Source organism: Cariama cristata, unplaced genomic scaffold (assembly GCF_000690535.1).
Source record: "Cariama cristata isolate BGI_N322 unplaced genomic scaffold, ASM69053v1 scaffold10705, whole genome shotgun sequence".
Classification (NCBI taxonomy): domain Eukaryota; kingdom Metazoa; phylum Chordata; class Aves; order Cariamiformes; family Cariamidae; genus Cariama; species Cariama cristata.
In genome coordinates, this window is record NW_009615808.1 from 23,157 (window position 1) to 37,390 (window position 14,234).

At 38.1% G+C, this 14,234-nt stretch overlaps 1 protein-coding gene across 1 annotated transcript in view; it reads right to left on the reverse strand.

The window, feature by feature from the left end:
* RXFP1 (relaxin/insulin-like family peptide receptor 1) overlaps nucleotides 1–13,138 on the reverse strand; it is a 33,649-nt gene extending 20,511 nt beyond the window's left edge. Inside the window, exon 1 of the mRNA XM_009699966.1 lies at nucleotides 12,999–13,138. Within this exon, the coding sequence (XP_009698268.1) occupies nucleotides 12,999–13,110 (112 nt within the window). The 5' untranslated portion in view covers nucleotides 13,111–13,138. The remainder of the gene's footprint in view (nucleotides 1–12,998) is intronic.
* Nucleotides 13,139–14,234: the final 1,096 nt, after the last annotated feature.

The following is a 14,234-nucleotide window of genomic DNA, read 5'->3' on the forward strand; positions in this document are numbered from 1 at the left end:
CCATTGACTGCAACTCTTTTGAGTGCAACCGTCCTGCCAATTCCTTATCCACCGAGTGGTCCATCCATCAAATCTATGTCTCTCCAATTTAGAGACAAGGATGTCATGCTGGACAGCGTCAAATGTTTTGCACAAGTCCAGGTAGATGACGTCAGTTGCTCTTCCCTTATTCACCAATGCTGTAACCCCATTATAGAAGGCCAGATGTACTGGAATAGAGTGGTTTGTGGCCATAAAGGTGAAAATTAAGGAGCAGACCTTCCAGTTCCTTCCCACAAATAGGGATTTCCAGACACAATGGTGCTGGAAATAACTACAGACTTGCTGCTTGGAAGTCTGTTGTATATCTGACATCTGTAAATTAACTGATCAGGTAATCCCTTCCAAAACAAGGCAGGAATACACACCACCAAGCCACCCCCCCTCCTCCCCCCCAAAAAAAACCAACCCTCCCCAAAATTCCATTTAAAAGCTGTGATCCAATTTTAGTTTTATTAATTTCAATCTAACCTCTCTTCAGCTTTGACAACATGCACACCCTGTTAGCTTAAAGCATCTCATTTAATGAATATGCACCAGTAGCAGAAATGCTCCTTAGGATGACACTCACTAGCTGGTGAGTCAAAACTTCAGTGATAATTGAAAAAGCACTACTTTGTAAGGTTACCTACTGTCAAATGACATTTAGACGAGAACTCTGAGGATGGTTCTGCTTTGCTAATCATTACAGTCTTAGTTTCACTCTTACAATATACTAGCAACGACATTTAGACGAGAACTCTGAGGTTGGTTCTGCTTTGCTAATCATTACAGCCTTAGTTTCACTCTTACAATATACTAGCAACAGTCTTTCCCCCTACAATTCCACATGGTAGTTGTTTAGTTATACTTAAATACAATTCCTCACTGACATTTCTCTATAAATCTTAATATTCAAGTAAGCATTACTACTATATCTATTGGCTTCTAAATAGGCAGGGAGAAATAAAATATATTTACTTCTTTGCAACTTTTCCTGTTCTGAAATGCTGTCCCATTTTTCATGTCACATTACAGCTCAGCTGTTTTCTCTGCTACATGGGGAAACTACCTTGAAAGCATCTCCTGAAGCCTGCCTAAGATGGAAAGATGTACTGTACATGACGATTAATAGATATTATGAAAGATCAAGTAACTTTAGGAAAACTACCTTTTATCTAGTTGTTCATTTGTTATGCCTTAATCGAAAAGATAAAAGATTCCAAGCAACCCAAAATCTCTGTCTTCAGGAATTGCTCCCTTTAGAGAAAAGACAGACTTGAAAAGTGTCTCCTTCACTCAAAAATTAATGTGAATTAATTTATGCCCTGCAAGAATGCCAGCTTCTCACCCAGAGAAGGCATTTCAGCACATTTTACTAACTTCCTCAAGAGCACCTGGTATGCCAATTTTGCCAGTTTAGATCATTAAGCTGATATTCAGAAGTAGCCTAATGCATTTTGGACAAAATGAAAGGTGTTGGCAAACCCGTAGAAATATTGCTCCTTCCTGTTTTAAATGCCCAGCAGAAGTTCAGGACTATCTGCAACATGGAATCTGTAATTGATGAAGTGATGGGAACAGATCTTTTTCCAAGCAGTGAGGGTCTTATAAACCTACTGCTCTGTAGTGAGGGCTGTAATGAGGTTTCCCCTATCATCATTTCTGAATATTCAAACTGGAGCACATCCATTGATTTTTCATTTGCAAGACTGGACCCAGCAACTGGGATCTGAAGAAACTAGTGGGAATACAATATACGCAGAGGAGGTGAGATTTAAGAAGAAAAGAATCTTCCATTGAGGATTTTTAAACAGAAATTTGTAAAGATGTATTAAAAATGAGATTATTCTTGGAGCATAATCATATCAAATAAATATTTTGCTGTCAGCAATACAGTCTCAAAATATTTTTTGACTTTCTAATTCATCATTACATTCATAGAAACTTTTGGACAACTAACCACTTATCTGCAGATTCTGAATATACAGTTGAAAGCCATAAATTCTAATCCTCCTGTAAGCCAGCAAACATATAAAGTATCATTTTTCTGCATTTCCCTGTTTCTGACACTAAGGAGTGGATAGATGAAATTTTATTCCACCTTTTAGTATTTTTTTTTTAATGCTTTGCTCTGTGATGAAGCACGTACAAGAGGTGACCGTCGCTTCAGTTCACATCTGCAGAGAAAAAGGATGAGCAGTGCCTCCTACACTAATGGGAACGAGGGAGCAGTTTGCTACGAAGGGGAAGTTCACCAGCATTCTCAAGGAAGTCAAGAAGCAGCTGTGTATTTTTGGGTGGCCATAAGAGAAGAAAGAGAGGAGGGGGGGGGGGGGGCAGGGGGGAGCACAGAGAAGAGAGAAGATGGATTATTTTGTACTGGAAGGATTCCAGTTGTCTGGAGTTCCTGGTGAGTTCATTTTTAAATAATGGACTTTTCTCATGGCATTGATTTTCCTGCCTTCTACTAGAAGTACAAAGGCACGTCTGAATATAACAAAACTAAGTTATTCAAAGTTTTCTGACCTTCGAAAATGTATGCTTTGGGCCAAGATTTGTGCCCAAGCCTGGGACAGTCTTTATTTTATACAAACTCTTTCGTCAAATCCCAGAAGAATGTATTGTGCAAATAACTCTCTTTAGTACAACCATTTGGTGAAGCACTCAACGCCAGAACTGTAAATCACTTTGTGATCGTTTAGAGTTTAGATGGTAGGTTTGTGACCTGTTTACCTCTGTCGAGACGAGGTTCTCCAAACACTTTATGAAATGACTGGTAATAGTAATGGTCCCCAAATCTATCATTTGGGGGAGTACAGCTCAGATGAGAAATCGTTTTTTTCCCAAGCCAGTTCTAAAATAGATTGTATGTTGGCTGCACTTCTGTAAAAAATGAGATCTGAGAAAACAAGACACCAGCAAATCTTCCCCTACATGCGATAAGTGAAATAAGTAATTGTAAACTGGACTTATCCAACTACAGACTAATACACTGTTCCTTGCTAAAAGTTGTCGATTACCACTTCTGATGGGAAAGGAATGAGAAAGCGTATGTTAATCCTGACAAACTACAGATTTGAATAATCCTTTCAGTGACAGATCCAAGAACACATCAGCTTTGCTCAAATAAAGACATATCTCTTATTTAGTAGGGAGCTTATGAACAGGACATTATCTATACGACTTTTCCCTTCTCTCGGCCATGTCTTCATGGGTTATTACGCAGAGAAATGCTATCAGTTAAATGCATAAGCGCTCTAAAGAGACACTGTCTCACCCTTTGATTTTGACTTTGCTGTTGGTGATCATAACCTGTGGACATACTTCTTTCTGCCAGTTGTTCAAATATACTTGCTCTTGCTGTAAGAAATTACTTCAGGCTTTTCACAAAGAAATCTTTTAGTACAACAAGGGAAACCTGTGTCCTCCAGACAAAAAGCATTTCCTTTTACAATGTTTACAGATGAAGGAGTATAATTGACCTTTTCCACAGTGTTGAGGCATACTTACACCGCCTAAGAACTTACAGTAAGACCAAAACTACACTGAGATTTTACAAAGCGGAGTGTTGAATGCCTGGAGCATTCAAATCTGGGAGTGAATTTCGCAGCCTCAATTTAGATACCCAAGTGGAAAAAATTAAGAACCTAAAAATAAGCATCTACCAGTGAAGGCAAAAGCAATTTACCCCACACCAAACTGTGTGTGTCATTGCACATTGACTGTGTCCTGTACCTGCTGATTAATTGAAATTATTGTAGCTTGCCTACTTCTATATGACAATGCAATCACAGAAAAACAGACAGGAACTAAATCAGTTCAAATAAGGTTTACACTTCTCTGTATGAGCTAGATTCCATGCTTACACAAGTTTATTCTTGATTTTAAAACAACTTAATTAATGCAGTGCAACTTTTAAGAAAATAGGAAGGCTCGAGTTTCCAAAAGTTAAATATCTTCTTGATATGGTATCTTTATTCCTGTGAAACACTTGCATAGGGGAGTTTTCCAAGTTTATATAACAGTACTTTTAATCTATATAGATTAATCTGATTTTCTATTCTGTTTTTCTCGAAGTATTTATGTTTTTTAAATAAATGTGACAGAATAAATTAAAATAAGCTAATAGGATGAATACATCTATAAAACCTTGTGTTGCTTGAAAGTTCCCTTAGCAGTAAGCCACTACAGTGGAGACCAGAAGAGACATGTCTAGTGAAATCTAAAAGTTCCTCTTAGTTATCAACAATATTTAAAGATCTCAATCAAAATTGATTAAAAGCCTCCAGAACTTCAGCAAAGCTATTCCATTTGCTGATATTTGCACATCAGTGTAAACCTGATGATTTCAGTACCATATACTGTGGATGAATGGCAATGACAGTGAGAATAAAATTTGGCCATAGACAAAAAAATCTCCATGTGAAGCATGAAAATATGATCTTTTGCCAAGTATTAGCTACATTTTGAGCATGCTGCTGACTTCAAAGCATTTTCTTTTTGCTTCATAAACAGAATTTACTATCTAGGGCTCCAAACTGAATGGTGTCTTGTACATTTAAATCTCACACTTTAAGTACGATGGAAAAAAAAGCCATGCCAGGAAAAAATGAGACTAACTATAACATTATTCATTATTAGTATTATTTTGAAATATAAAGCTCTTCTGCAATGTGCTGAGGCAAAAATGGGAAACTCAAACCCTCTGAAATTTCTCATCCCTTACGAGCAATCTTGTAATATTAAAACATATATCTTTTGTATAGATGTTTTGAAACATCCCATAGAAATTTAGATTTCTGCTATGGAAATCTAGATGATGATTTAATGAATCTACAGAACTGCAATAATTCTCTGTAAGTTTATAGACCTTCAAAGTAACACATATGAAAACAGCATGACATCTATATAGATTGTTATTACTTTCATCCTGTTGAATTTTATAGACCCTTTTAAAAAATAGGTAGTATGTTATAACTTATTTAATAAGGCAAGCCAGTCACCCAATGACTGCATGGCACACAGTAACAGATGAGGCCTGTACTTTTAGAGGTAAATATGTGCAAGACTTCAAACAGTGGCTCCCTGCCTCATTTCTTTCGGAAACTTCTGTCTCTGATTTCCAGCCTATGAGCTAGACAGAGCTTAACAAACATCTGTAAGTGAACTTTACAACCGGGGAGCTGAATGCTGCCTTTTGTTCAGAGACCTCGTAGGCCTGGGAGCAACACAATGGTAAATACATTTAGCCAGTGAAAAACTCCTCCAGAGAGTTAGAAACATCTTACATTAAATCTGCCTCCCTGTTCTTGCTTCACTGGACTGGAAAAATGCGGCTATGACACTGTGATTAAGAAACAAGTGCAGACACACTACAACCATTGCCTAACTGCCAAAAAAACAGTTTTGCAGAACTATCAGCGAAATTGTCCGGAAGCCAAATTTCTAAACACTGAGGACACTTGTGCTCTCAAAATAGCTCAGGCTACTTTGTTCCATTAACTACTCTACATAATTAAACACCCTTCTTGTGAAAAAAGATAAAATGAAACACTTGGTCTACAGAGGTGCAAGGGATTAGGTCCAATGCATGCGATTTTGGTTTTGAAATTAATAAGAATTCTGGGTTTCACATTTTTAACAATTCTTATATTAAAACACTTTTTATTCTAAATATGAATTATACCTGCGTTATTTGCACATAACCATTTCCTCTAGAGATTTACTAGTAATAAATGAAGAACGTATTTCAACTACCAGTTCTGAAATGAAGCATAAGAGATATTCAGTAGTGTGAAATGACAGTAACCCTAGTTTTGATCAAAGCATAAACCATATCTACTCAATTCCCAATGAAGTTTAAGAAAAGAAGAATTAAGGTATTTATTTATGAGAGATATATATATCACAGACTGCATGGGAAGATACTGTATTTTATATCTCCTGTTTCTGTGACAAGTTGCAGGAGAGCACAACTTAGATTTCTTCATCTCATCTAGAGGAGGGAAGGAAAAAAAAAAATAATAAAAAAAAAATCACTGCTGGAACAGTGTTTCCAAACATCCTTACCCAGTACTGTTTAGGAAGGCGAGCACATAAGTCACAAACATTTTTTTGAAACATCTGAGCTTTTCATTAGTTTCCTAATTTAGGTAAGTTATGATTCTTTACTCACTGAAGACAGTGGAAGCCTTTCCATTGATTCTAGCGGAGTGTCGCGAATGAGTGGTTTAGGGTCGCTCAAAGAATCACCGTCAAAGGTATTAGCAGAAATGGTTTTAATATGAATCAATAAAAATGCGACTTAACAAAGTTCGATGGCAAGGTTTGCTCTGTTACTTACTACATGAAAGGGATATATAGAGGAAAAATCAAATTAGAACCAAGTTAGAGGCCGGAGGTAAAACGAGTAAGTGAGAACCTGCTGTTGAGTCATGAGGTTTGGAGTAGACCCCGTTGTTTTCTAAACTCCTTCACAGAGGAGTCTAGGTGCAGCTGGATCTACCCCTAGTCCCAGACCTGATCAACGGTTTATGTCTAAGAGATACCAGGAGTAGGGTAGTAGGATTTAGCAGTACCTTTTCATCTAACAGCACTTAATCATTGACTAATTTGACATCTGCAAAGTAATTCAATAGGATTTACTATGATCATAACAGTGACTTAAATTGTTATAGGGTATTTGAATTGATTCACACATGCATGCACACAAACACAAAAGAGAGATATGTACGTAGAGAGATATGTGTATAAAGGAAAAAAATGTATTTGTTAGAAAAATTTCCCTCAAGTTCAGTGAACTACTCACTTCAAATGCCTTGGCATTTCTCAATGGGCCAGGGTTGAGTCTCGAGCAATGAAGGGTTTTCAGCCCAGGCTCCGTTGACTACTTTCAGCAACAATCCTCCCAACTTTGCGAACTTGAGTGTTTTACGAGCTCTGAGAGCCGCCCCACTCCGAGGGAGATGCTGGTCGCAGCCCACTGTGGTCCAGGAGAGCTAAAAGGGTCTCTCTTAAAACTGCTGTTTGTAGGTTTGCAAGATGATTGACTTTAGTCATTAGTAAGTTTCCATTCTGGCCACAATTTGAGTTGATAATTGCTGGAATTATCAAAATTCCAGGAGCAATGACACCGTGTTTCGCTCGGGCTACGATTCAGGTAAGGGATGTACTGAGGTCTGTTTTGCTTGAGCTATCAAGACCTGTTTTGCTTGAGCTATGAGGCTGTTTTGTTGAGTTCCCATCCTTGGCCAGGCAACAGAAGTTGCCGGTACCATCAGTATTATTCCCACCTTAGCTGTGAAAGAGTTTCTGGTATGGTCAAGGGACTCTCAACCTCACAACTCATTACACAAAGGCTAAGACCTGAATTCCTGAGATCGTAGTGAGGCCCAGGAAAAAGGGCAGAGGGGAAATGCACGACCACATAGAGTCAGCCCAGGTCAGTTCTAACCAGGCTCAGCCTTGCTTCATAAGACATGTTGTGGTCAAAAGCCCAGGTGGTGTGACTGAAGATTTTACGTCCATCTTACTGTTTGCATTTTAAATTAGAACAAAACATCATAAATCCAATAACTACATAGATTTTGAATGCATGTTTGGATCCTATCAAACTCTAGTGGAAGTTAGGAAAAACTTTTAAATTTGAAAGCAGGACTATTTATAAAGAAATTAGTGCACCTGTACTTCACATCCAAGGGATTCTCAGAATCTGTAACTACCGGATACTGACACACAGTGCTAAATATATTAGAGACAAAGCAGTAGGGCTTAAACTTAGACTTCAAGACATATCATAAAATATGTTTTCAAATTGGCCAGGTAGGATGTGAAGTCCAGAGTTTCCCCTGAAAGGAAAAAAGCTCAGTACTTTTTGAGATCTGATTTTTTTTTCTATATTTCTCCATTTACAACTTTGTAACAAACTAAAATCAAGAGCTGATGGGTGGTTTGGGAACAAGAAACTTGAGGTAAGCTACACTGCAATTTACTGGGAGGCTTTTCCCCAAGAACTGGCATCATCATATTAGCATCACAGGTAATTTACAGTTACGACAAACAAATCATGCTGACTATCCAGCAGAAGGGCTGGAATATTAGGGTCAATTGCAACAAAGATCTTAGAAGATCACACAAGGAAAACAAATATTCAGTCTCTCAGTTAATTAAAATTTAACTGCATTGAGAATTTTTGCAGCACTTTGCAATTAGCATGATATGACTACAAAATGATAACTGACCCAGTGACGTATCTAGAAAAGATAATTACACAAAAGTAGTTAGACTGATAACATTACGCTTTTATCACTGCATGTAATTGTAGGAAAATTTTATTCAGAGAAAGCTGACCCTTATCTAGGACAAAAGTTTTCTCACTCAGCCCTCTAAGTAGATGGTGTATCAGAGAACTTAGAAAAAGAAAATATAGAGTGCTTATGTGTAAGATTTAAAATTTAAATACTTAATTAGGGAGCAGATTAAGGATTTTTTTCTTGTCTAAAGCTACTCAGAGAGTTAGTATTTTGGAAAAAAAAAATCCATAGATGATTACTGGCAACATTATTTGTCTTCTGTCCAAATTTGTAGAGTACAGTTTTGTTACGATTTAACTTTTCATATGTTTTTTCAGTTTGTCATGTGTCAGAATTTGTTCATCTCAACAAACACGCACTTTAAGGTAAAAAACACACATGCGGACTCAGTGAAAAGCTACATCACAAATACTGTGATTCTGTTACTTTTGTTTTGCGTTAGTCAACTGTTGTTTTTATCTACTGTTGTTAATTTTAATTTTGTTTTGTTTATCATTAAGCATCACTGTCAAAGCAGATTCCAAAATGCTTCTTTTCATGAATACGTACTTGAGAACACGTACTTGGCACTTTTACTATGCCATTGGGCTTCAGAGGGCGTTGCCTAGAGATTGTTTAGAATACATTAACAGTAACATTGCAGCAGTAACGTCTTCAATGTAAGAAATACTCTTTACTTGTTTTAGGAACAATTCCCATGTCAACACTGCCATAGCATTAGGTGAGCATAATTTGTGATTATGCCTAGCGTTTATCCTTCCTGCTCACGTTTGAAAAAGCAATGAAGTAAACAAATATTCTAACCTTCCATCTATAAACATCAGGTAGCTACAGAATCAAATCAGAAAAGCTCTTCCCTGGAAAATTAGGCTGAAGCCATTATGTTTGAAATCAAATGTAGTCTCAGTAGGAGAAAACACTATCAAACTTGCTCTGCTTTGTCAACTTGAGCTTTAATCAAGCGTGGGCATGGAAGGATGCTAGAATTGCCATATTTGTTTTCCACACAGTTTGAGTTTTGCTAACAGATACAAAAATAACTCTGAGTGAAATGTGTGATATAGGCTAAACTGTTTAATGATGCACTCGGTCTTTTTAAGAACTCAGTGCTTCAGCACAAGCACAGGGCAGAACAGCAGAGAAAAATTTACTGCCATACTCAAGCCTAAAAAAGAGAAGCCCTCAAAACCATAAGCTTTTATGCCAAATTATGAAACTTTAAAGAAATTACTTTTATTTAAAAATACCATATTCATAACAAATTTGCAGATACACCCACTTCTACTCGATGGACTATGTTTTCAAGTTCAAAAGGTGAGACTGTGTTTTCCATGCACATTTAAGGTCGTCTAGCCACAGTTCAAAAAGAGCCTCCCATCACTTCGGGCATGATAAATTGCTAGCCTCCTCCTCTTACTGCAATTTACTACATTGCCTCAAGCTCTTCCCCATCAGAATATCACACACAGCATTTTATTGGTTTTGGAAACATAACTAGGTGACAAAGGCACATGAATTTTCAAAGATGGGTGGCTTTCACTCTACTGCAACATATCAGCTACAATTCCCTCCTTTCCAGAAGTGGAACAAATGCTGAAGTTGAGCTGACGAGCAGGAGGTCCACACCCTGAGGTTAAGGACTAACACAACAGTCTGAGACCTAGAGTCTGTTCCCAGCTCTGCCTATAATCCTAATTTCAGGTCATTTCACTTCTCTGGGCCTTAGTTTTGTGTTTATTATTTGGACATGGAGAACACGGTGGAAGTGAAAGAGGAAGCGGATTTGAAGAAGCTGATCTTTATGTGCCTGGGTTGGGTATGAACGGCGATTACAGCACATCTGAAAACACATCTTTCAGTGGGGATTCAGTTTAGTTTGAAATATTTATAATCATGTTTTGCTGTTGCTGGGCATTCAGTGCGTGAAACAAGACTAATATTGCAAATCGTCTCAAAGATTACAACAATAAATATCTCTATAAGAATGAAGTGGGGAATGATAGAACTTTACTCATTAGAAGAGGAAAGGGACAGAATTGCTACAAGATAGTTGGAGTGACTGATTTCAGTGTTTTCAGAGGCTCCTATCATGTTGGTCTTTGCTGCACTGATGCCTTTTACTTTTTATTTCAAGGACATTTAAAGACTTTACAAAGTAACTCTCTTGGAAGATCTACCTGTGTTTTTTATGCTAGTTGCTTCTCCGCTTGTTTATTCACTGATGTTTCTTAAAAGTGCTGTTTCAGTAATTGCAGTTGCTGTTGATATTCAGCACACTTAGGGGCTTGTATTGAACAGATGGACTTTGGATTTTCTTATGTTTAGAGTACCTGTTTTTTTTCAAACAGTAGTATTATAGTTCTAAAAGAAGCAGGTTTTTTCCTTTCCTTCTTCATCCATATTGTCCTTTCCATTATGGAAAGAACTATTGTCCATGACAGATTTTTGCTTTGTATTTCCTTATGTTATAATGCTGGTTTGTGCATAAGATATATGCAAGTCTTCACCATAACATTTTTCTGTAAGCTTAAGATAGTGCTTTATCATTAGTGAAGAAATCATTAGTAAAGCAGTTGCTTTACCTGACTGTATTTGAGATATATGCACTAAAAAAAAAAAAAAAAAAAAGCGCGTTTCTGAATTCCTTTGAGGGTCTACACTGATTTTTTTCCCTCCCCACACTTGTTGGGTTGAATGTTGTATACTGGCCACCTCACAGCTCTTACTGAAGTTTATGCAAGATGAAAGCATGTAAGAATTTAAAAGTTGAGCTACTTAATTAGAGTACCTTGTGGATAAGATTAAAATTTCCAATGGTACTGCATGAAATAATTACTACACTGGAATAATTTCATTTTGAATTGCTTTTCTGTAACCAGGAGCAATGACTTCAACTGAAATCTAGTCGCAAATTTAAAAAATGGGTAGAAGGAACCAGACATAACTGCTGGCATAAGGCAGGCATACTAAAGCTGAATTGTCTTGCCGGTGATATCATCTTGTACATCCCGTTATGAAACTGTGTATATCCTAATTGCCATTTTATCAAGCTGTACACTTTCAGCAAGTCCTTGTACAACAGACTTTCTGGTACTATACAGAAATGAAACATGGATAAACCAACTGCTTACGGTGCTTGGAATTCTTAAACGTAAGAGGGCACCACTGTCGGCAATTTCTGCCACTGTAGGGCAAGATAATTACAGAAGAATAGAACAAGAGCCAATTTTGTTCAGGATTTTGATTACTGGCAACAGAAAGTAAGTTTATGGCATCAGCAAATGACATAAAAGTAGAAAAAGCTGCAGGTCCATTAGATAGCATTAGAATTAAAAGTGACTTTCCCATGGAGTAAGATGCTGAAATTTGGTAGGTATAAGAATATGATACTACACGTAGGTACAAGAATCAGCTTCACAGATATATGAGAACAACTATTTTCAAAACTTCATTGACTTTTCTGCGAACGCTTGTGAAAAATACCTTTACCGTATTTTCTTTGAAATTTCTTTCAGAAGATTTCTTTTGGTATATATATCTCGGAAATTTCACTTAATATTTTAATTCTTCCTCCCAGCTCTGATGGCAGCGTGCCTGGCTGGGACAGGCAAACAGTTCCCCTGCTTGGCTCCGGGGAGCTGAAGGCAGCGTGCGCGGCAGGGCACCATGCTTCTCACTGCCCTTCCCGGCTACAAGCAAGTTACCAAGGGATAGGAAGTCTAGTTTCCCCGTCTGCCATCGATCAGCAGCTCTGGAGAGTAGCTCTGAAACTATCCAGGCTATTAGTAAGCTGACAATACCAGTAAATAAAATGTGCTAGGGCTGATTTTCTATCCCTGCGGTCATAGCTTACAACCAAAATGGCTAAGATCTCTTCTTACAAAATACAGGGAGGCCTTTCCCAGACTATTCCAGGTCTGTGCCACCCTCTGAGCTGTGGCCAGGCACCGCGTGAGAGATGCTGCTCAGCACAGACTAAACCTGTGCCAGGGTCGTGCTCACAAATAGGCAACGTGGACAAGTAAGTGCCAGTGCAAAGACCCTGTCCTGGCCCTACTCAGTTTGTGGCAGGGGTAAAGCCTACAAACCAAGCCAAGTTCATGGCTACCATCTGGCAGGACCAGGAGTGACAGGGATCATAACAGCAGGCAGCAGTGACCGGACTATGTGTATTCCCCGAGATTTTGCTGTCCAGACCCCAGGCTTGCACCGCACACTCACACAGTCACGGCTTTCTCCCAAATTAGGATATAAATGATTTCTGAAAAACCTCAAAAAATCTTCTAAATAATGTTTTCCACATTCAGTCACATTAAGCTTTATATAAACTCTGTTAGCGCATACATCTACCTCTCCTCAGCAGAGATCTTTGCTAGACCATGTACATCCATTTGTACACATCAAAATGACACATGCAAACAAGTTCTAAGCAGGGATAAAATTGGATGAACTGATACTGTGCATAAACAAAAATGTGGTCCATCCTTCTTTCCTAGCGAATGGCTTGTTGGGTGGCTTTATTAGCTGTTTAGCTAAGACCTGCTGTGTCTTCTGCAAAACCTTTAACTCTCCTACTCCTAACACTCTGCAGCTGTCTAGTGTGAGCCCTGCATGGGTTTCAGAGACTACAGGTGTTAGACAGAAAGAAAAGTCTCAACCACGTACCACAGTTGTCTTCGTCGGCCCGATTCCCACAGTCATCCTCACCGTTACAGTGAAGTTGTTGGGGCAAACACTTTGTGATATTGCCACATGGAAAGTAGCCCAGCGGGCACATGACCCCATCTCCAGAAACATGATCTTCCAAAGAGTCACGGATGACTAAGTAAAAACAGAAAGAATGTGCTTACTTTAAGATGTATTCTTAACGTTTCAAGGTCTTTGAGATTATGCTTTTATAAATACTCATTTGCATTTGAATGTAAATATGAAGCGATAAATACATATTAGTTCATTCGACATGCAATTACAACAGTATATTAAGTACTTGTTAACTTGGCAAAAAACATTTGTATCATCTGCTGGTTAAAATTTGCTTTGATATAAAACAACCAGGTAATTCCTCCCCACACATCCTAGTAATAAGATGGAAATGTTAATCATACAAGACAAATGACCTAAGGCCACTATTTAAAATGATTGTTATGCTTTGCACTAGAAATTAATTTATTATAGCTATATACCAGATAAGCTATGCAGATACGGATTATATTCATTTGTGCTGACATTCTAGACCCAGACAGATAAGTCCTTTTATACAAAGTCAGACATATATTTTAAAAAGTATTCAAATTTTAAAGCAATTGCTAGATGTAAACTGATCAAGGATCGAAGAACAAGGAAGGTAAGATCAAATCTGTGACACAGTTTTGCTGAAGAATGAGTAAGATGACCTAAAGGTGCCATTATGAATCTTTTGGAAGAGTTGTCAGCCTGGTCTCAAAAAATTTGGAGATATCGTTCAGAATCTATCAGCATGAAGTTTAGATACACAGATGCAGTTCTGCTAAGCCCATGCTGTTTAGGAAGTAATTTCACAGAACACAGGGACTTCATTCAAGCAGTGCTGAGGGGAAAGGTGCTGAGGGATGGTGATGAAGGGCAGCCAGGGTAGCTGCAGGACTCTACCTGTCCTCTGTTCCTCAGTCTCTGTACTGCAGCAGCTCCAACTACCATGTTTGCAGACACATGATGCCTTACCAGTCCGTCCAGTGCACCTGAGCGACAAATTCTGCCACTACCATTTTCTCCAGGGTAAGCGCAACTGGTCTGCTACTTTTGTAATGGATTGCAGGGTGCCAACTCAGGTTACTTGTCATACAAGATCAACTTCTTCCCAGGAGTATACTATGGAGAGGGTTTTAAATTACTCTAGAATGAAATTTGTTCAGTCTCCAATAT